Raw genomic sequence first — 23,839 nt, forward strand, 5'->3', positions numbered from 1 at the left:
TCATCATCATCATCATCATCAAAACACACACTTCTCTTCTATTACAGTATCCACTGCATGTGTATGGGGAAACGGTGTGTGTATGGGGAAACGGTGTGTGTATGGGGAAACGGCGTGTGTATGGGGAAACGGCGTGTGTAGGGGAAACGGCGTGTGTAGGGGAAACGGCGTGTGTATGGGGAAACGGCGTGTGTAGGGGAAACGGCGTGTGTAGGGGAAACGGCGTGTGTATGGGGAAACGGCGTGTGTAGGGGAAACGGCGTGTGTAGGGGGAAACGGCGTGTGTAGGGGGAAACGGCGTGTGTAGGGGAAACGGCGTGTGTAGGGGAAACGGCGTGTGTAGGGGGAAACGGCGTGTGTAGGGGAAACGGCGTGTGTAGGGGGAAACGGCGTGTGTAGGGGGAAACGGCGTGTGTAGGGGGAAACGGCGTGTGTAGGGGGAAACGGCGTGTGTATGGGGAAACAGCGTGTGTAGGGGAAACGGCGTGTGTTTTTGTACCGTCTCTGTGCTTCTGCTCATGTGTGTGTTTGTGACTGTGTGTTTCAGGTTCTGTCGAGGCTGTGCGGTGGACTGTACGGAGGACAGGGCCTCGGTAGGAAACGCTTGCATAGCTGTGGACTGGGACCCGACAGCCCTACACCTGCGCTACCAGACCTCACAGGAGAGGGTAATGTACACTCACCACCCCGTTCACCAAAATGGTTAGCTCCTACAGACAGAGAGTCACGTGGTCGTGGCTTTCTATATAAAGCAGGCAGAACGGCATCGAGGCATTCAGTTACTGTTTGATTGAATGTTAGAATGGACAAAACAAGTGACGTAAGTGACTTTGAGCGTTGTGTGATCGCTGGTGCCAGGCGCGCCGGATCCAGTATCTCAGAAACGGCCGTCCTCCTGAGGCTTTTCACGTACGACAGTGTCTAGCGTTTTACCGAGAATGGTGTCGCAAACAAATAAACATTCAGTCAGCAGCAGTCCTGTGGGCGAAAAACCGCTCGTTGATGAGAGAGAAGTCGAAGGAGAATGGCAAGAATCGTGCAAGCTAACAGGCGGGCCGCAAATAACGGCGCAGAACGGCATCTCGGAACGCACAACTCGTCGGTCCTCGTCACGGATGGGGCTATTGCAGCAGACGACCACACCGGGTTCAACTCCTATCAGCTAAAAACAAGAAGAAGCGCGGCTCCAGTGGGCACGCGATCACCAACACTGGACAATTTGAGGAGTGGAAAAACATTGCCTCGTCCGACGAATCCCGGTTCCTGTTCTGTCATGCTGATGTAAGCAGCATGAGTCCATGGACCCATCCTGCCTGGTGTCAACGGGTATAGGCTGGTGGCGGTGGTGGTGTAATGGTGTGTGGAATGTTTTCCTGGCACACGTTAGGTCCCTCGATAGGAATTGAGCAACAGTTGAACGCCACACCTTGTAGAATCCATTCCCTGAAGAATTCGGGCTGTTCTGGAGGAAAAGGTGGATCCGACCCGGTACTAGATGTGTGTACCTAAATAAACTGAGTGTATATCATGTAGAATATCCTACAGCCCTATACCTCTGCTACCAGACCTCACAGGAGAAGGTCATATACATCATATCATATAGAATATCCATTACAATCTATACATACTGGAACCGTACAGGCCTGCACCTCCCCTTACCACACAGGAGAGGGTGAGTCTTCAGATCCAAGAGGAGAAGATGACATCCGCACGTCCAGGTGCTGGAGATATGTTGAGCTTTACCCGTATCAGATCACATCCCCTGGCTCTGCCCCTGATCTGTCACAGGCCCGTCTCTATCTGGTTATCGGTCCCGTCTAACCCCCTTCTCCCGGTGTCTCTCTCTCTCTCTCGCTAGATAGTGGAGGAGCACTGCAGTGTGCAGCAGAGTCGCAGGGCCCAGGCTGAACCCATCAGTCTGGACAGCTGTCTGAAGGCCTTCACCAGCGAGGAAGAGCTGGGAGAGGACGAGCTCTACTACTGCTCCAAGTGCAAGACCCACCGCCTGGCCACCAAGAAACTGGACCTGTGGAGGCTGCCGCCTATACTGGTCAGAACACTGACACACACACACACACTGACAAACACACACACTGAGACACACACTGACACACACACACACACACACTGACACACACACACACACTGACACACACACACACACACTGACACACACACACACACTGACACACACACACACACTGACAAACACACACACTGAGACACACACTGACACACACACACACACACACACACACACACACTGACACACACACACACACACACACTGACACACACACACACACACTGACACACACACACACACTGACACACACACACTGACACACACACACACACTGACACACACACACACACTGACACTGACACACACACACACTGACACACACACACACACTGACACACACACACACACTGACACACACACACACACACTGACACACACACACACACTGACACACACACACACACTGACACACACACACACACTGACACACACACACACACACACTGACACACACACACACACACACACTGACACACACACACACACTGACACACACACACACACTGACACTGACACACACACACACTGACACACACACACACACACTGACACACACACACACACACTGACACACACACACACACACTGACACACACACACACACTGACACACACACACACACTGACACACACACACACACACACTGACACACACACACACACACTGACACACACACACACACTGACACTGACACACACACACACTGACACACACACACTGACACACACACACACACACACACACACACTGACACACACACACTGACACACAGTAGTAGGAGAGAAAAGGAGAGAAAATGCCGACAGCTTCTTCTAACGAAAACATCATACCTCCACGCCCGCAGCTTGTTGACAAAACTATACTTTGTTTACAAAGCAGATGAGGGCCAGCCCACTGAAACAACTACTAAGCAAAAGGTGTTACAGAGCAGTGCAGTGGAAGGGAGGTTTAGTTCCAAAACGACAAACCATTTTACACATTACATTAGCCTTCTAACGTTATTCTCCTAGCAACTCAATTCAAATTCTTTTTTTTGTGATAATGATGTGAACATATAAACTGAGTATACCAAACGTTAGGAACGACTTCCTGATTTTTAAACATCCTTCTTTAACCTGTCTCCTCCCCTTCATCTACACTGATTTGAAGTGGATTTAACAGATGACATCAATAAGGGATCATAGCTTTCACCTGGATTTACCTGGTCAGTCTATGCCATGGAAAGAGCAGGTGTTCTTCATGTTTGTATACTCTGTGTATTCAACATGACATTCGTGTGAGCATTATAATATGATTACATCCCAAAAGTAATGTGAAATGCACTCATAACTGCAATTGGCATGCTGACCTGAAGGAATGTCCACCAGAGCTGTTGCCAGAGAATTGAATGTTAATTTCTTTACCATAAGCCGCCTCCAACGTCATTTTAGAGAATTTGGCAGTACATCCAACCAGCCTCACAACCGCAGACCACGTGTAACCACGCCAGCCCAGGACCTCCACTTCAGTCTTCTTCACCTGCGGGATCATTTGAGACCAGCCACCCGGACAGCTGATGAAACTGAGTATTTATGTCTGTAATATAGTCCTTTTGTGGGGAAAAACTCATTCTGATTGGCTGGGCCTGGCTCCCAAGTGGGTGGGCCTATGCCCTCCCAGGCCCACTCATGGCTGCGACCCTTCCCAGTCATGTGAAATCCATAGATTAGGGCCTAATTTATTTATTTAAATTGACTGATTTCCTTATATGAACTGTAACTCTGTACAATCATTGAAATTGTTGCATGGTACGTTCTATATTTTTGTTCAGTGCATTCGGAAAGTATTCAGACCACTTTACTTTTTCCACATTTTGTTACGTTACAGCCTTATTCTGAAATTGATCAACTTGTTTTTTTCCCTCATCATTAAACACACACTACCCCATAATGACAAAGCAAAAACAGGTTTCTAGAGTTTTTGGCAAATGTATAAAAAATATATATATTTTTACTGATATCACATTTACAGTTGAAGTTGGAAGTTTACATACACTTAGGTTGGAGTCATTAAAACTTGGTTTTCAACCGCTCCACAAATCTCTTGTTAACAAACTATAGTTTTGGCAAGTTGGTTAGGACATCTACTTTGTGCATGACACAAGTAATTTTTCCAACAATTGTTTACAGACAGATTATTTCACTTATAATTCACTGTATCACAATTCCAGTGGGTCAGAAGTTTACATACACTAAGTTGACTGTGCCTTTAAACACCTTGGAAAATTCCAGAAAATGATGTCATGGCTTTAGAAGCTTCTGATAGGCTAATTGACATCATTTGAGTGAATTGGAGGTGTACCTGTGGATGTATTTCAAGGCCTACCTTCAAACTCAGTGCCTCTTTGCTTGACATCATGGGAATGTGTAGACCTCCACAAGTCTGGTTCATCCTTGGGAGCAATTTCCAAACACCTGAAGGTACCACGTTCATCTGTACAAACAATAGTACGCAAGTACAGTGAGGGTAAAAAGGATTTGATCCCCTGCTGATTTTGTACGTTTGCCCGCTGACAAAGACATGATCAGTCTATAATTTTAATGGTAGGTTTATTTGAACAGTGATAGACCGAATAACAACAAAGAAATCCAGAAAAACGCATGTCAAAAATGTTATAAATTGATTTGCATTTTAATGAGGGAAATAAGTATTTGACCCCTCTGCAAAACATGACTTAGTACTTGGTGGCAAACCCTTGTTGGCAATCACAGAGGTCAGACATTTCTTGAAGTTGGCCACCAGGTTTGCACACATCTCAGGAGGGATTTTGTCCCACTCCTCTTTGCAGATCTTCTCCAAGTCATTAAGGTTTCGAGCCTGACGTTTGGCAACTCGAACCTTCAGCTCCCTCCACAGATTTTCTATGGGATTAAGGTCTGGAGACTGGCTAGGCCACTCCAGGACCTTAATGTGCTTCTTCTTGAGCCACTCCTTTGTTGCCTTGGCCGTGTGTTTTGGGTCATTGTCCTGCTGGAATACCCATCCACGACCCATTTTCAATGCCCTGGCTGAGGGAAGGAGGTTCTCACCCAAGATTTGACGGTACATGGCCCCGTCCATCATCCCTTTGATGCAGTGAAGTTGTCCTGTCCCCTTAGCAGAAAAACACCCCAAAAGCATAATGTTTCCACCTCCATGTTTGACGGTGGGGATGGTGTTCTTGGGGTCATAGGCAGCATTCCTCCTCCTCCAAACACGGCGAGTTGAGTTGATGCCAAAGAGCTCGATTTTGGTCTCATCTGACCACAACACTTTCACCCAGTTCTCCTCTGAATCATTCAGATGTTCATTGGCAAACTTCAGAAGGGACTGTATATGTGCTTTCTTGAGCAGTGGGACCTTGTGGGTGCTGCAGGATTTCAGTCCTTCACGGCGTAGTGTGTTACCAATTGTTTTCTTGGTGACTATGGTCCCAGCTGCCTTGAGATCATTGACAAGATCCTCCCGTGTAGTTCTGGGCTGATTCCTCACCGTTCTCATGATCATTGCAACTCCACGAGGTGAGATCTTGCAGGGAGCCCCAGGCCGAGGGAGATTGACAGTTATTTTGTGTTTCTTCTATTTGCGAATAATCACACCAACTGTTGTCACCTTCTCACCAAGCTGCTTGGCGATGGTCTTGTAGCCCATTCCAGCCTTGTGTAGGTCTACAATCTTGTCCCTGACATCCTTGGAGAGCTCTTTGGTCTTGGCCATGGTGGAGAGTTTGGAATCCGATTGATTGATTGCTTCTGTGGACAGGTGTTTTTTGTACAGGTAACAAGCTGAGATTAGGAGCACTCCCTTTAAGAGTGTGCTCCTAATCTCAGCTCGTTACCTGTATAAAAGACACCTGGGAGCCAGAAATCTTTCTGATTGAGAGGGGGTCAAATACTTATTTCCCTCATTAAAATGCGAATCAATTTATAACATTTTTGACATGCGTTTTTCTGGATTTTTTTGTTGTTATTCTGTCTCTCACTGTTCAAATAAACCTACCATTAAAATTATAGACTGATCATGTCTTTGTCAGTGGGCAAACGTACAAAATCAGCAGGGGATCAAATACTTTTTTCCCTCACTGTATAAACACCATGGGACCACGCAGCCGTCATACCGCTCAGGAAGGAGACTCGTTCTGTCTCCTAGAGATGAACGTACTTTGGTGCGAAAGTGCAAATCAATCCCAGAACAACAGCAAAGGACCTTGTGAAGATGCTGGAGGAAACAGGTACAAAAGTATCTACAGTATATCGACATAACCTATATCGACATAACCTGAAAGGCCGCTCAGCAAGGAAGAAGCCACTGCTCCAAAACCGCCATAAAAAAGCCAGACTACGGTTTGCAACTGCACATGGGGACAAAGATCGTACTTTTTGGAGAAATGTACTCTGGTCTAATGAAACAAAAATTGAACTGTTTGGCCATAATGACCATTGTTATGTTTTAGAGGAAAAAGGGGAATGCTTGCAAGCCGAAGAACACCATCCCAACCGTGAAGCACGAGGGTGGCAGCATCATGCTGTGGGGGTGCTTTGCTGCAGGAGAGACTGGTGCACTTCACAAAATAGATGACATCTTGAGGAAGGAAAATTATGTGGATATATTGAAGCAACATCTCAAGACATCAGTCAGGAAGTTAAAGCTTGGTCGCAAATGAGTCTTCCAAATGGACAATGACCCTTAGCATACTTCCAAAGTTGTGGGAAAATGGCTTAAGGACAACAAAGTCAAAGTATTGGAGTGGCCATCACAAAGCCCTGACCTCAATCCTATAGAACATTTGTGGGCAGAACTGAACTGTACATACAGTTGAAGTCGGAAGTTTACATACACCTTAGCCAAATACATTTAAACTCAGTTTTTCACAATTCCTGACATTTAATCCTAGTAAAAATTCCCTGTTTTAGGTCAGTTAGGATCACCACTTTATTTTAAGAATGTGTGTAGATTGATGAGGATTTTTATTTATTTAATCAATTTTAGATTAAGGCTTTAACGTAATAAAATGTGGAAAAGGTCAAGGGGTCTGAATACTTTCCTAATGCACTGTATTTACACTACCTCGCATTTGTCTGTGCCAGCCTGCAGCCCTGGACAGAGCATTGCACCATGGGAGTTGAAATGCACTCTGGGAGTCGTAGTATGCTGTGTAAAATCCGTTGTATTTCTATAGTGTTTAGACCATTGCAATATAGAAGCTTCAGAAATTAGCTTCAAAGTGTTCGTTTTGGAACTAAACTATTCATTTAATACATTAAAGTATGTAAGGGATAATCAACGAGGGGCTTATGCGTTCCATGGAAAATAATGAACGACGTGGAAGGTGTGTTCCACAACGCGCTAGAAGGGTGGAACTAACCTTCCACGGAGTTGCATTATATTCCAGAGAACCCATAGAGCCCCAAGTTGATTATCCCTTTTATACCAGGGCTATAATTTAACACATTTGCAGAAATGTGTTAATTTGCCGGTAGAATTGTGTTCACCATCCACTGAAGTATCTAGCAAGTTGACTATATAGCTACCATAGTTGCCGTGGTAACCAAACAAACAGACTTGCTAGTTTAGCGAACCAAACCGTCAGTCCTTGCTTGCTATTATGAAATTGTAATTCAACAATGCCAATAAGGTTTTCAATTCGACTTTTGCTTTCAAAAGCAGCTCAAACATAGAACATGTAAGAATGAACTGTAGCCATTTAATTATACGGTCCTGATATACCGTGCGTTATAGAGCCCCATAGTGGAGGTGTCATAATACCCATAAAACCTAGTGGTCAAACTGACAATTTTCCCAATTCTATTTCCACCATTTTTCCCATAGTGGATTTTAGAAACACTTAAAATAAGGACTGTGTTCCGTGTAGGCGTACCCTGGCGTGATGTTTTGATAACCATGTAAATCTCTCTCCGACAAGGTGACTTTTATCAATCTATTTGGCTCTATTTATTCTCAGAAAATCGAAAATATATTAGCATATTGATTAATTACTACATTTAGCTAACATTAGACAGTTAATCCAGAGATTCTTACCTTTGCCTCGATTCAGCAGTCTCTTCCAGATCATCATGGCATTTGTAGTTGTTTATGATAGCCACATTAGCAGCTAATTAGCATTCCATTTTTGGGGGGGGGTAAAATACAGGTGAATATATTGATAAAAGTCACCTTGTCCTAGAGAGATTACACGGGTATCAAAACGTCACGCCAGGTTAAGCCTACACGAAACAGTCCTTATTTTAAGTGTTTCTAAAAAACCCTATGGGATAAATGAACGGTGGAAAAATGATTGGAACCATTTCCCTGTTTCACCAAGGTTTTATGGGTATTATGACTCATACTGTGGTACTCTGTGGTCCGTTGGTATTAGATAGAAACCCGCCTGTGGGGGAAAACAACCTGTGGCTACCCCATTTGGCTCACAACAAAACTTGACCTTTTTCAAATACAATTTTGTTGTTGTCGGCTTGTTTTAGTAATAACAAAACTGCATTTCAGAAAAGTACATGTCTAAAGATTACTTTTTAACATTGCCTGCTCCCGAGCGTTTTTTCGCTCCTTAGAAAAGCGTTATATTGTAGGGCTTCCCTCATGCCCCTTTTCTTGCCGGTGCTAGCAGCCACGTGAGTGAGCGCTAGCTAGCTACCGACCTGAACATTTAGCTAGCCAAGACCAAGAACGCAAAAAAACAGACTATAAAGCTACGAGTAGTGAGTGGAGTTACAAACAGATGGTACTAAACAAGTTAAATATCTTACCTGTGATGAAATGTTTTCTACAAATCAAATCAAATTGTATTTTGTCACATGCGCCGAATACAACAGGTGTAAACCTTACAGTGAAATGCTTACTTACAAGCCCTTAACCAACAATGCAGTTTTAAGAAAAATAAATGTTAAGTAAAACATAGATAAGTAAAAATAAGAAAAATATCAAATTATTAATTAATCAAAAAATAATTAAAGAGCAGCAGTAAAATAACAGCAGCGAGGCTATATACAGGGGGTACCGGTACAGAGTCAATGTGTGGGGGAACAGGTTAGTCGAGGTAATATGTACATGTGGGTAGAGGTAAAGTCTATGCATAGATAATAAACAGAGAGTAGCAGCAGCGTAAAAAGGGGCGGGGGGGGGGGGGGGGGGGACAATGCAAATAGCCATTTGATTAGCTGTTCAGGAGTCTTATGGTTTGCGGGTAGAAACTGTTAAGAAGTCTTTTGGACCTAGACTTGGTGCTCCGGTACCGCTTGCCGTGCGGTAGCAGAGAGAACAGTCTATGACTAGGGTGGCTGGAGTCTTTGGCAATTTTTAGGGTCTTCCTCTGACACCGCCTGGTATAGAGGTCCTGGATGGCAGGAAGCTTGGCCCCAGTGATGTACTGGGCCATATGCACTACCCTCTGTAGTGCCTTGTGGTCGGAGGCCGAGTAGTTGCCATACCAGGCGGTGATGCAACCATTCAGGATGCTCTCGATGGTGCAGCTGTATAACTTTTTGAGGATCTGAGGACCCATGCCAAATCTTTTCAGTCTCCTGAGGGGGAATAGGCTTTGTCGGGCCCTCTTCATGACTGTCTTGGTGTGTTTGGACCATGATAGTTTGTTGGTGATGTGGACACCAAGGAAATTGAAGCTCTCAACCTGCTCCACTACAGCCCCGTCGATGAGAATGGGGGCGTACTCTGTCCTCCTTTTCCTATAGTCCACAATCATCTCCTTTGTCTTGATCACGTTGAGGGAGAGGTTGTTATCCTGGCACCACACGTTTTAAAGGTCTTACACACATTAGCTACGGCGAGCGTGATCACACAGTCATCCGGAACAGCTGATGCTCTCATGCATGCTTCAGTGTTGCTTGCCTCGAAGCGAGCATAGAAGTAATTTAGCTAATCTGGTAGGCTCGTGTCACTGGGCAGCTCACGGCTGTGCTTCCCTTTGTGGTCCGTAATAGTTTGCAAGCCCTGCCACATCTGACGAGCGTCGGAGCCGGTGTAGTGTGATTCAATCTTATTACTGTATTGACGCTTTGCCTGTTTGATGGTTTGTCGGAGGGCATAGCAGGATTTCTTATAAGCGTCCGGGTTAAGGTCCCGCTCCTTGAAAGCGGCTGCTCTACCCTTTAGCTCAGTGCGGATGTTGCCTGTAATCCATGGCTTCTGGTTGGGGTATGTACGTACGGTCACTGTGGGGACGACGTCATTGATGAAGCCAGTGACTGATGTGGTGTACTCCTCAATGCCATCGGAAGAATCCCAGAACATATTCCAGTCTGTGCTAGCAAAACAGTCCTGTAGCTTAGCATCTGTGTCATCTGACCACTTTTTTTTTTAATTGAGCGAGTCACTGGTACTTCCTGCTTTAGTTTTTGCTTGTAAGCAGGAATCAGGAGGATATAATTATGGTCAGATTTGCCAAATGGAGGGCGAGGGAGAGCTTTTTACGCGTCTCTGTGTGTGGAGTAAAGGTGGTCTAGAGTTTTTTTTTGGGGGGGGGCGGTTTTCTCTAGCATGTAACATGCTGGTAGAAATGAGGTAAAACGGATTTAAGTTTACCTGCATTAAAGTCTCCGGCCACTAGGAGCGCCGCCTCTGGATGAGCGTTTTCCTGTTTGCTTATGGCCTTATACAGCTCTCTGAGTGTGGTCTTATTGTATCTTCGTGTAGCCTACGTGGACACCGGGTCCCCACATCTCCCACTCTCCCACATCGAATAGCCTGAAGCCACAGGGCTCTTCTCGCATGCTCTATTTCCATATGTGGGAGCATTGCGAACCGTAGGTCGGGATTTCTGATCTGGTTACATCTTTTCAGCATGTTTTGTTATTTCTGTATGACAAAAATCGATGACGAAGTTGTCTCTTTTACAATTGGGGTCAATGGGAAAGAATGTTTGTTTTCCCCAATTTGTGGGCGTGGTCGAGGGGAATTCTTTATTAAGTGAATATCGACTCTGAGTATAGTGAAATAATGCATGCTATAGAATGCCATTCAAGCCAATCAGAAACGAGTATTCAACAATGCCATGGTATAATTAGCTGGAATTAATAATGAATCATGGGTCTAATAAATATCATGTCATTTGACCGAATATTATGTCCATAGATGAGCAAATTAACCCTCATATGTATCAAATTACATTTTAAAATAGTTAAGATGTAATTATACAATTATTTTCTATGCTCTGAGTCTCGTGGTTTTGAATCAGGAACATTTAAGATATTATTCTATTATTTAACATGGTGTTTTATTTTTTTAAGAACTAAATATAGAAGTTATTCTATGTGTTATTTTAGTGGGTCTATCAGTTATCAACATGTTGTTCAATGTTTAGAAAAATTAAGCGTAGTGGTTATTCTGTGACTTTAGCTAATTAGCTTTTTTTTTTTGCTGTGGTTTCGGTATCAAGTATCGTGATACTAAGTTCGTATCGGTATCAAAGTCAAAGTTTTGGTATCGTGACAACACTATCAGATATTGTATACTGTAGTTAGATGTTATGATGCTACCAGATACTGTAGTTAGATGTTATGATGCTACCAGATACTGTCTACTGTAGTTAGATGTTATGATGCTACCAGATACTGTAGTTAGATGTTATGATGCTACCAGATTCTGTAGTTAGATGTTATGATGCTACCAGATACTGTAGTTAGATGTTATGTTACCAGATACTGTAGTTAGATGTTATGTTGCTACCAGATACTGTCTACTGTAGTTAGATGTTATGATGCTACCAGATACTGTAGTTAGATGTTATGATGCTACCAGATACTGTCTACTGTAGTTAGATGTTATTATGCTACCAGATACTGTAGTTAGATGTTATGATGCTACCAGATTCTGTAGTTAGATGTTATGATGCTACCAGATTCTGTAGTTAGATGTTATGATGCTACCAGATACTGTAGTTAGATGTTATGTTGCTACCAGATACTGTCTACTGTAGTTAGATGTTATGTTGCTACCAGATACTGTCTACTGTAGTTAGATGTTATGATGCTACCAGATACTGTAGTTAGATGTTATGATGCTACCAGATACTGTCTACTGTAGTTAGATGTTATGATGCTACCAGATACTGTAGTTAGATGTTATGATGCTACCAGATACTGTAGTTAGATGTTATGATGCTACCAGATACTGTAGATAGATGTTATGATGCTACCAGATACTGTAGTTAGATGTTATGATGCTACCAGATACTGTAGTTAGATGTTATGATGCTACCAGATACTGTAGTTAGATGTTATGATGCTACCAGATTCTGTAGTTAGATGTTATGATGCTACCAGATACTGTAGTTAGATGTTATGATGCTACCAGATACTGTAGTTAGATGTTATGTTGCTACCAGATACTGTCTACTGTAGTTAGATGTTATGATGCTACCAGATACTGTAGTTAGATGTTATGATGCTACCAGATACTGTCTACTGTAGTTAGATGTTATGATGCTACCAGATACTGTAGTTAGATGTTATGATGCTACCAGATTCTGTAGTTAGATGTTATGATGCTACCAGATTCTGTAGTTAGATGTTATGATGCTACCACATACTGTAGTTAGATGTTATGTTGCTACCAGATACTGTCTACTGTAGTTAGATGTTATGTTGCTACCAGATACTGTCTACTGTAGTTAGATGTTATGATGCTACCAGATACTGTAGTTAGATGTTATGATGCTACCAGATACTGTCTACTGTAGTTAGATGTTATGATGCTACCAGATACTGTAGTTAGATGTTATGATGCTACCAGATACTGTAGTTAGATGTTATGATGCTACCAGATACTGTAGTTAGATGTTATGATGCTACCAGATACTGTCTACTGTAGTTAGATGTTATGATGCTACCAGATACTGTAGTTAGATGTTATGATGCTACCAGATACTGTAGTTAGATGTTATGATGCTACCAGATTCTGTAGTTAGATGTTATGATGCTACCAGATACTGTAGTTAGATGTTATGTTACCAGATACTGTAGTTAGATGTTATGTTGCTACCAGATACTGTCTACTGTAGTTAGATGTTATGATACTACCAGATACTGTAGTTAGATGTTATGATGCTACCAGATACTGTCTAATGTAGTTAGATGTTATGATGCTACCAGATACTGTAGTTAGATGTTATGATGCTACCAGATACTGTAGTTAGATGTTATGATGCTAACAGATTCTGTAGTTAGATGTTATGATGCTACCAGATACTGTAGTTAGATGCTATGTTACCAGATACTGTAGTTAGATGTTATGTTGCTACCAGATACTGTCTACTGTAGTTAGATGTTATGATGCTACCAGATACTGTAGTTAGATGTTATGATATGTAGCTCAGTTGATAGAGCATGGCGTTTGCAACGCCAGGGTTGTGGGTTCGATTCCCATGGGGGGCCAGTATAAAAAATATGTATTCACTAACTGTAAGTCGCTCTGGATAAGAGCGTCTGCTAAATGACTAAAATGTAAAATGTAAATGTAATGATGCTACCAGATACTGTCTACTGTAGTTAGATGTTATGATGCTACCAGATACTGTAGTTAGATGTTATGATGCTACCAGATACTGTAGTTAGATGTTATGATGCTACCAGATACTGTAGTTAGATGTTATGAGGCTACCAGATACTGTAGTTAGATGTTATGATGCTACCAGATACTGTAGTTAGATGTTATGATGCTACCAGATTCTGTAGTTAGATGTTATGATGCTACCAGATACTGTAGTTAGATGTTATGTTACCAGATACTGTAGTTAGATGTTATGTTGCTACCAGATACTGTATACTGTAGTTAGATGTTATGATGCTACCAGATACTGTAGTTAGATGTTATGATGCTACCAGATACTGTTTACTGTAGTTAGATGTTATGATGCTACCAGATACTGTCTACTGTAGTTAGATGTTATGATGCTACCAGATACTGTAGTTAGATGTTATGATGCTACCAGATACTGTAGTTAGATGTTATGATGCTACCAGATACTGTAGTTAGATGTTATGAGGCTACCAGATACTGTAGTTGGATGTTATGATGCTACCAGATACTGTTTACTGTAGTTAGATGTTATGATGCTACCAGATACAGTCTGCTGTATTTAGATGTTATGATGCTACCAGATACTGTAGTTAGATGTTATGATGTTACCATATACTGTAGTTAGATGTTATGATGTTACCAGATACTGTAGTTAGATGTGATGAGAAAATAGTGCACTATAGAGAATAGGGCACCATTTGGGATGCACCTCAAGTTTCTCAGAGCATCCACAGGATGGGGCACATGATTCACTACATAGTAGCCACCATCACAACATAGTACCCACCACCACTACATAGTACCCACCACCACTACATAGTACCCACCACCACTACATAGTACCCACCACCACTACATAGTACCCACCACCACTACATAGTACCCACCACCACTACATAGTACCCACCACCACTACATAGTACCCACCACCACTACATAGTACCCACCACCACTACATAGTACCCACCACCACTACATAGTACCCACCATCACTACATAGTACCCACCACCACTACATAGTACCCACCACCACTACATAGTACCCACCATCACAACATAGTACCCACCACCACTACATAGTACCCACCACCACTACATAGTACCCACCACCACTACATAGTACCCACCACCACTACATAGTACCCACCACCACTACATAGTACCCACCATCACTACATAGTACCCACCACCACTACATAGTACCCACCACCACTACATAGTACCCACCACCACTACATAGTACCCACCATCACAACATAGTACCCACCATCACTACATAGTACCCACCACCACTACATAGTACCCACCACCACTACATAGTACCCACCACCACTACATAGTACCCACCACCACTACATAGTACCCACCATCACTACATAGTACCCACCACCACTACATAGTACCCACCATCACTACATAGTACCCACCATCACTACATAGTACCCACCACCACTACATAGTACCCACCACCACTACATAGTACCCACCACCACTACATAGTACCCACCACCACTACATAGTACCCACCACCACTACATAGTACCCACCATCACTACATAGTACCCACCACCACTACATAGTACCCACCACCACTACATAGTACCCACCATCACAACATAGTACCCACCACCACTACATAGTACCCAAAACCACTACATAGTACCCACCACCACTACCTAGTACCCACCACCACTACCTAGTACCCACCACCACTACATAGTACCCACCACCACTACATAGTACCCACCACCACTACATAGTACCCACCATCACTACATAGTACCCACCACCACTACATAGTACCCGCCACCACTACATAGTACCCACCATCACTACATAGTATGATTGAAACACAGTATACTTTACAACACTGTTTCCTGTATTATTATTATTATTATTATTATTATTATTATTATTAAAAAGCAAGATCTCATTATTAGCAATGTCAACAGGCGTATCTACATCAATGTTTCATTAGTTGATGTTATTGTTTTGGCTCTGCATTGCAGATAGTACACCTGAAGAGATTCCAGTTTGTGAACGGCCGCTGGATCAAGTCTCAGAAGATCGTCAAGTTCCCCAGAGAGAGGTTTGACCCTAGCGTTTACCTGGCTCCCCGGGAGGCGGGGCTTAACGGGCTACACAGTCTGCAGAGCCGCAGCGAGGGCGAGGAGCTACTGAGGATAGGAGGAGGAGAAACGGTCTCCTCCATCTCCGCCCCTGCTGGGTTCCTCAACATCCTCAAAGGTCTGACGTCATCCTTTCCGCGTCCCAAATGGCACCTTATTCCCTTTATAGTGCATCGTCCCTGTGGACCCCTGGTCAAATGTAGTGCACTATATAGGGAATAGGGTGCCATTTGGGACACAGCCTCTGTCTCACTCCTGGTTACGTTTCATTCCTGTCTCAATGGAAGCTTGCTGCTTTTTGGTCATTCAAGTGACTGTTGGTTCCAAGTCCCTGATTAGCTTGATGATAGCCCAGTCATCAGCTGCAGTGGTTTTCCATTGTTTCAGACTCAACCAGTCATTCAGAGAGAGGTAATAAAACACACTGAAACACCGAAACCAGAGCAAGCGTGTATTTCATCGTGCTCAATATACCAATATACCACATAGCCTATATACACAGGAAGAATGAGGTCAAGCTGTTTCACTGATCCCCTCCCTCCCTCGTGCTCTCTCTCTCTCTCTCTGTCTCTCTCTCTCTCTCTGTCTCTCTCTCTCTGTCTCTCTCTCTCTGTCTCTGTCTGTCTGTCTCTGTCTCTCTGTCTGTCTGTCTGTCTCCACAGCCTCTCCAGCTTCAGGCAGGAAGTCAACCCCTCCCTCTTCCATCAGCTGTACCAACAGCCCCAAGACAGGAGGAGGGCCAGGGTCAGGGAGCACAGGCCACAGACAGACCCTCCTCAGGCTCCCCCAGCTGGGCAGCCGACACCGCCTCTCCAGCAGCAAGGAGAACCTGGAGCGTAGTACCAGGGAGGGGGGCAGCGACCCCGACACCGAGCCCAGGGAGGGAGCACCTCAGGCGGACACGGAGGGTGGGCTTGTGGGGGTGGTGGGTGGAGGTTTCGGGGAGGTCGGGGTGGGGAGCGGGCCGGAGATGTCCACCACAGACGCATCTAGCAGCCTCCGTGATGTCATCGTGATGAACGGGGACAGCGGTGGCCATAGCAACGGGGTACTGCACAAGGAGGCCAGTACGGAGCCCAGCATGGACCTAGAGACTAGCGCCACCGCCCTGCTGCACCAAAGCGACAACAGCCTGGAGAACATCTACAACTTATATGCAATTTCAGTGAGTGGTTCCTAAACTGCTTGGAAGTTAGCCTCCTAACCTATAAGTTTGATTTAGTTTAATACAGTTAGATACTTCGGGTTCTGACTGACTCTATAAGGTTGGTGTAGATCAGAAAGCCTCTGCCCCAAATTGCACCCTATTCCCTATATAGTGCACTACATTTGAGGAAGGCCAATGTTGTGTTAGTAATTAATAGGAGGTCCTCTCTGTCTCCACAGTGCCATTCAGGTATCATGGGAGGAGGACACTATGTGACCTATGCCAAAAACCCCAACAACAAATGGTACTGTTACAATGACAGCAGCTGTAAGGTAAGAGAAAACACACACACACACACACACACACACACACACACACACACACACACACACACACACACACACACACACACACACACACACACACACACACACACACACACACACACACACACACACACACACAAACACACTCATCCTCTACTAATAGTCAATTTAATCTAGCAAACCAATTAGTCATTTTAAAGACATATTTTTTTCAAGTGCGTACTTGTTTGCCGTATCCTCTCTAGGAAGTGCACTCAGAGGAGATGGACACGGACTCGGCCTACATCCTGTTCTATGAGCAGCAGGGAGTGGACTACTCTCAGTTCCTTCCAAAGACTGACGGCAAGAAGATGGCCGACACCACTAGCATGGACGAGGACTTTGAGTCTGACTACAAGAAGTACTGTGTCCTCCAGTGATCAGGATCACACACCCGTAACGCTGGACAGACCCACTCAGCCGGCCCACGTACAGAAAGGAAATGACACAACGCTTCTTCTTCAGCCAGTCACTGGGCGCCAAGAAGCACAAAATGGTGTCGTTTGACCGAGTCATCACAAACTGAACCACTTGAATGCCTAATCGGTTGTTGTGTTTTCGGATACCGGTGGGTACCCCCCTTGTTGGTCTGAAAGCTAGTGTCAAGGTTGCCAAGAGATCAACATTTAAGCCCCCACATAAAGCACTAAAACTGGTGTCACATTGAGCCCGAGGAAACACACTCTCTCCCCTGTATGTGTGTTAGATTTGTCCACACACAAGCTGATGTTGCTTCCCCTGTTGTGCATTTTCCTCCCCTGCTGCCATCAAAATATGTCCACGCCTACATATTGTCTCGCTCGATAACTTTATATACAGTAATATGAAGATTACTGTATTGTTTTATTGGTAGAGGTTCTCCAAAGGTTTTAATTTCATCCTCTAGTAGGGATACTGTCAGTACAAAAACAACTCCTAATGCTACCTCACTGTCGCGTGCATTTCACTGGCCTATTGGAACAGTCAAATATTTGTGACAGTATTAAAACCTCACACACTTCCTCTTTTGATGTCCACACACACACACACACACACACACACACACACACACTTCAAAAAATAATAATCTCCCTTTATGAAGAAAAATTCCACAAAATCGAGGTGTTTGACCTAAATTTGGCCCTTGCCAAGCAACTGCCAAAACAAAAATGTGCAATTGCTGATCAATGTACCCACAACATTGCATGAATTTAGGGACGTTCATTGTAGTCGTTTTTTAACTCACAAGCTTGAGTTTAAATCTGGGTTATGTTCTGGACAGGTGCCATAGAGGATGTTTCAAATATGCATCAATATATAAATATTTAAATTTTTCTCTTTCTCCAAATACTTATTTTATAGAGATGTATTTTTATTGTTGCAAATTTTTTATGCACATTTGGTTCATTTAAGGGTTGTTCTCAACTCTACTGTTTGTCTAAAGTACGTTGTAGAGAGCCAGTCTGATACTGTAAAGGAATAGGGTACGTCCCAAATGGCTCCCTATGTAGTGCACTACTTTTGACCTGGGCCCATAGGGAATAGGGTGCCATTTGGGATGTAACCCAGGACTCCCCGTCAAATTTCCGTCCATCCAGTCCTCACCACTCCATTCCTGAAACAATACCATGTTTTAACCATTTCCATCAGCTGTTAGATAAAATAATGTGGTAAAACACTACTCAAAGTGCGCTGTCATTTGGTCTTCATAGCACTGTCATAACAATGATATATAACATGTCATAACACACTACGATGGTTAGTGATTACCCACATTTCATGGCGAATGTGCTGACAGGTGTTATGCTGTGTTTTTTAACAACACTAGGAGGACTATGGTAGTGCAGGTGAAGTAAAGCCGCTAGCCAAGTATCTGCTTCTCTGTCTGACGTCATACACGTGTTTCCATGGCGAGACATAGTCGAGCCAAAGTTCTTCACAGATTGTACCGACCAATCAGAGGCTCAGATTTTAGTGCTCTGAGAAAGATCGAACCTGATTGGGGCGGGTTGTCACTAGTTACCACTGCCACAAATTCTAAATTGGCTATTACATTTACATTTACATCATTGAGCGACTTACAAATTGGTGCATTCAACTTATGGTAGCCAGTGGGACAACCACTTTTTTTTTTATGGCGGGGGGGGGGGGGGTAGAAGGATTACTTTATACTATTCCAGGTATTCCTTAAAGAGGTAGGGTTTCAAGTGTCTCCGGAAGGTGGTCAGTGACTCCGCTGTCCTGGCGTCGTGGGGGAGCTTGTTCCACCATTGTGGTGCCAGAGCAGCAAATAGCTTTGACTGGGCTGAGCGGGAACTATGCTTCTGTAGAGGTAGGGGAGCTAGCGGGCCAGAGGTGGCTATATCGTACAAATTCAGGAAAACAAAATTAGCTTTTTGGTCTTATTTTAAGGTTTAGGCATAAGGTTAGCAGTGTGGTTAGGTTTAGGTTTAAAAACTGATTTTAGGAAGAGAAGTTTTAGAAATCGATGGGGTTTATCCAGAATTGTGACTTTGTGGCTGTGGTAACTAGTGACGACCGATTGGGGCAGAAGACTGCTTAAGCAGATTGGGTTAATTCAGAGTGGACTGTCAGCTGAGACGTTAGTCCAGTGGACTGTCAGCTGAGACGTTAGTCCAGTGGACTGTCAGCGGAGACGTTAGTCCAGTGGACTGTCAGCTGAGACGTTAGTCCAGTGGACTGTCAGCTGAGACGTTAGTTCAGTGGACTGTCAGCTGAGACGTTAGTTCAGTGGACTGTCAGCGGAGACGTTAGTTCAGTGGACTGTCAGCGGAGACGTTAGTCCAGTGGACTGTCAGCTGAGACGTTAGTCCAGTGGACTGTCAGCTGAGACGTTAGTCCAGTGGACTGTCAGCTGAGACGTTAGTTCAGTGGACTGTCAGCGGAGACGTTAGTTCAGTGGACTGTCAGCTGAGACGTTAGTTCAGTGGACTGTCAGCTGAGACGTTAGTTCAGTGGACTGTCAGCTGAGACGTTAGTTCAGTGGACTGTCAGCTGAGACGTTAGTCCAGTGGACTGTCAGCGGAGACGTTAGTCCAGTGGACTGTCAGCGGAGACGTTAGTTCAGTGGACTGTCAGCGGAGACGTTAGTTCAGTGGACTGTCAGCGGAGACGTTAGTTCAGTGGACTGTCAGCGGAGACGTTAGTTCAGTGGACTGTCAGCGGAGACGTTAGTTCAGTGGACTGTCAGCGGAGACGTTAGTTCAGTGGACTGTCAGCGGAGACGTTAGTTCAGTGGACTGTCAGCGGAGACGTTAGTTCAGTGGACTGTCAGCGGAGACGTTAGTTCAGTGGACTGTCAGCGGAGACGTTAGTCCAGTGGACTGTCAGCTGAGACGTTAGTCCAGTGGACTGTCAGCTGAGACGTTAGTTCAGTGGACTGTCAGCTGAGACGTTAGTCCAGTGGACTGTCAGCGGAGACGTTAGTTCAGTGGACTGTCAGCTGAGACGTTAGTCCAGTGGACTGTCAGCGGAGACATTGGCCTTGTTCCAATACTTGAGAAATCCATCCTTCCTACATTCCTTGAAGTAATCGCAGAGCTGAAGTGGTTGGGTTGGTGAAAGTAACTTCGATACAGCTATCCAATCACTTATAGATCTGCGATTACCTTAAGGAAGGAAGGATGCATTTAAAAAAGGGCCAATATACTGGAAAAATGCACTTGAACCACTTTCTTTGTCTCACCTTAACTTTAGAGTCAGCGATAGATTTTGTCTAGCTTTTAGTAGCAGCTCTTCTGTAGAGCGACAATCTTTTTACATCACCACTGTGAGCAGATGTCTGTTTTCTTACCTGGAAAACAATAGAATACTCAATTATTTATGATTCTAAACGTTCTCTTATGGTGAAGTTATGCTCCGAGCAAGTTCCAGAACCATTCAAGAGAATGTTAGGTGGTTTAATGCCCCTGACCCCCTTGTTTCTGCTCTGTTTATGGGGGTAATGATGATCATCATAGATGCACTGGATAAAATGTCTGTCATTGAATGAAACTTTATTTTCCTTGTCAGAAAATGTTTGTGTGATTAATGCAAATTGCATTACTGAACATTATTTGTCTTGTTATATTTCTCCCCCCCCCCACTGTAAAACGATGTCTAACTATTGAATGTTATCGGGAATGTTGTTCAATGTTTTAAATACACTACATGACCAAAAGTATGTGGACACCTGCTCGTCAAACATCTCATTCCAAAATCATGGGCATTAATATGGAGTTGTTCCCCCCTTTGCTGCTATAACAGCCTCTACTCTTCTGGGAAGACTTTCCACTAGATGTTGGAACATTGCTGCGGGGACTTACTGCCATTCAGCCACAAGAGAATTAGTGAGGTCGGGCACTGATGTTGGGCGATTAGGCCTGGCTCGCAGTCGGCGTTCCAATTCATCCCAAACGTTTGATGGGGTTGAGGTCAGGGCTCTGTGCAGGCCAGTCAAATTCTTCCACACCGATCTCGACAAACCATTTCTGTATGGACCTCGCTTTGTGCACGGGGGGAATTGCATTGCTGAAAGAGGAAAGGGCCTTCTCCAAACTGTTGCCACAAAGTTGGAAGCACAGAATCATCTAGAATGTAATTGTATGCTGTAGCGTTAAGATTTCCCTTCACTGGAACTAAGGGGCCTAGCCGGAACCATGAAAAACAGTTGGCACTATGCATTGGGGCAGGTAGCGTTCTCCTGGCATCCGCCAAACCCAAATTCGTCCAATGGCGGAGAGCTTTACACCACTCCAGCCGATGCTTGGCATTGTGCATGGTGATCTTAGGCTTGTGTGCGGCTGCTTGGCCATGGAAACCCATTTCATGAAGCTCCCGACGAAAACAGTTATTGTGCTGACGTTGCTTCCAGAGGCAGTTTGGAACTCTGTATTGTGTTGCAACCGAGGACAGACGATTTTTATGTGCTTCAGCACTCTGCGGTCCCGTTCTGTGAGCTTGTGAGGCCTACCACTTCACGGCTGAGCCGTTGTTGCTCCTAGATGTTTCCACTTCACAATAACAGCACTTACAGTTGACCGGGGGCAGCTCTAGCAGGGCAGACATTTGACGAACTGACTTGTTGGAAAGGTGGCATCCTATGACGGTGCCACGTTGAAAGTCACTGAGCTCTTCAAGTAAGGCCATTCTACTGCCAATGTTTGTCTATGGAGATTGCATGGCTGTGTGCTCGATTCAATACACCTGTCAGCAACGGGTGTGGCTGAAATAGCAGAATCCACTAATTTGAAAGGGTGTCCACAAACTTTTATATATATAGTGTACATAACTTCATTCAAATGGAACAGTTTGTGGAGATCAGAACAGGCCCATGTTCCAATGTTTATACTAGCATAGCACTTAGAATGCCCGCCCAATACATTGCTTCGTACTAAGTAGTGTGTTAGTGTGGATATCTGAACCGCATATCCGGTCAAACAAAGCTTCTTTTACATTTGACTTGAGTGGAGTCCCAAATGGCACCCTATCCCCTATGTAGTGCCCTATTTGGGACTTGGGTTTGTAGAGATGCAGTGGCTCTGAACCCTCTGCTGTATGGGCTAGATGTGCCCTGCTCTGAGACTAATTTAAGCGTGACAAGAAATTAGGGATGCCAAATGCCACCCTATCCCCTATGTTGTGCACTACTTTTGACTAAGGCCCATAGGGCTCTGGTCAAAAGTAGTGCACTATGTAGGGAATAGGGTGGCATTTGGGTCGCAGTCAATCTTTACCAGGCCTTTAAACATCTTCAGCTCTCTTTACCAGCAGCAGTCACAGAGGACGGCCTGGAACCCACAGACTACTGCTCCATTACACTGTTGGTTCACTTCAGATCCAGTCAGCTACATGCTGTTCTGATTCCAGGCAGACAACTTATTATTCTTTTAAAACACTCGTATGAGCATTTCAATGCTGTGAAGCCCAGGGCTAATTTATTAACTGAACAGTGAACACCCCTCCCTCGGTGGCAAGATGGTATGACCCGTTGACAGGAGGTAGTGCAATCTACTACTGAAATTATTTAGTTTTTGTCCTCGTCCTTATTTTGATGGATCAGAAAGAGATTTATTCATTTAATGACCTTTTATTTTGTAAGAAGTGTTTAAAGAATACAAATTACATTGCACTGACATTGAAAATGTACATAAAGTGTTTTGTAAATAAGCCATTAAAACGGATGTATTTGAATATGAACTTTAAAAAATACTGTACTTGTAGTTGTATATGGAGTGATGATACTGTTGATCTGTAACAAATATCCAAGCAACAAATTAAATATAACAGATGCAATTAAGTCATTCAGTTGATGGGTTGGTTTTCTTGTGTGTGTGTGTGTGTGTGTGCGTGCGTGCGTGTGCAGTTGTCTGACCCGTGTCTGTGTGTGTGTCTGAGTCTTGTGTGTGTGTGTCAGAGAGTGAGAGAGGGCTCCAATCACGCTTGCAGCAGGCCCAGACTGTGGGTCTAGGTATTGTGAGTTGAGTTAGTATCTGTGAGCGGAAACCTCAGCCCTGCACTTTATTCCGGGTCTCTTTCTGCAGAACAGACCAGCTAGCAGCTGCAG

The 23,839-nt window shown here is 44.2% G+C and overlaps 1 protein-coding gene across 1 annotated transcript in view; it reads left to right on the forward strand.

The window, feature by feature from the left end:
• LOC311101819 (ubiquitin carboxyl-terminal hydrolase 32-like) overlaps window positions 1–18,764 on the forward strand; it is a 97,864-nt gene extending 79,100 nt beyond the window's left edge. Inside the window, exons 29-34 of the mRNA XM_084143022.1 lie at window positions 548–668; window positions 1,859–2,050; window positions 15,664–15,901; window positions 16,446–16,948; window positions 17,170–17,262; window positions 17,502–18,764. Coding sequence (XP_083999148.1) covers window positions 548–668; window positions 1,859–2,050; window positions 15,664–15,901; window positions 16,446–16,948; window positions 17,170–17,262; window positions 17,502–17,675 — 1,321 coding nt within the window. The 3' untranslated portion in view covers window positions 17,676–18,764. The remainder of the gene's footprint in view (window positions 1–547; window positions 669–1,858; window positions 2,051–15,663; window positions 15,902–16,445; window positions 16,949–17,169; window positions 17,263–17,501) is intronic.
• Window positions 18,765–23,839: the final 5,075 nt, after the last annotated feature.

This window comes from Coregonus lavaretus, assembly GCF_964263955.1.
Source record: "Coregonus lavaretus genome assembly, chromosome: 26".
Taxonomy (NCBI): Eukaryota; Metazoa; Chordata; class Actinopteri; order Salmoniformes; family Salmonidae; genus Coregonus; species Coregonus lavaretus.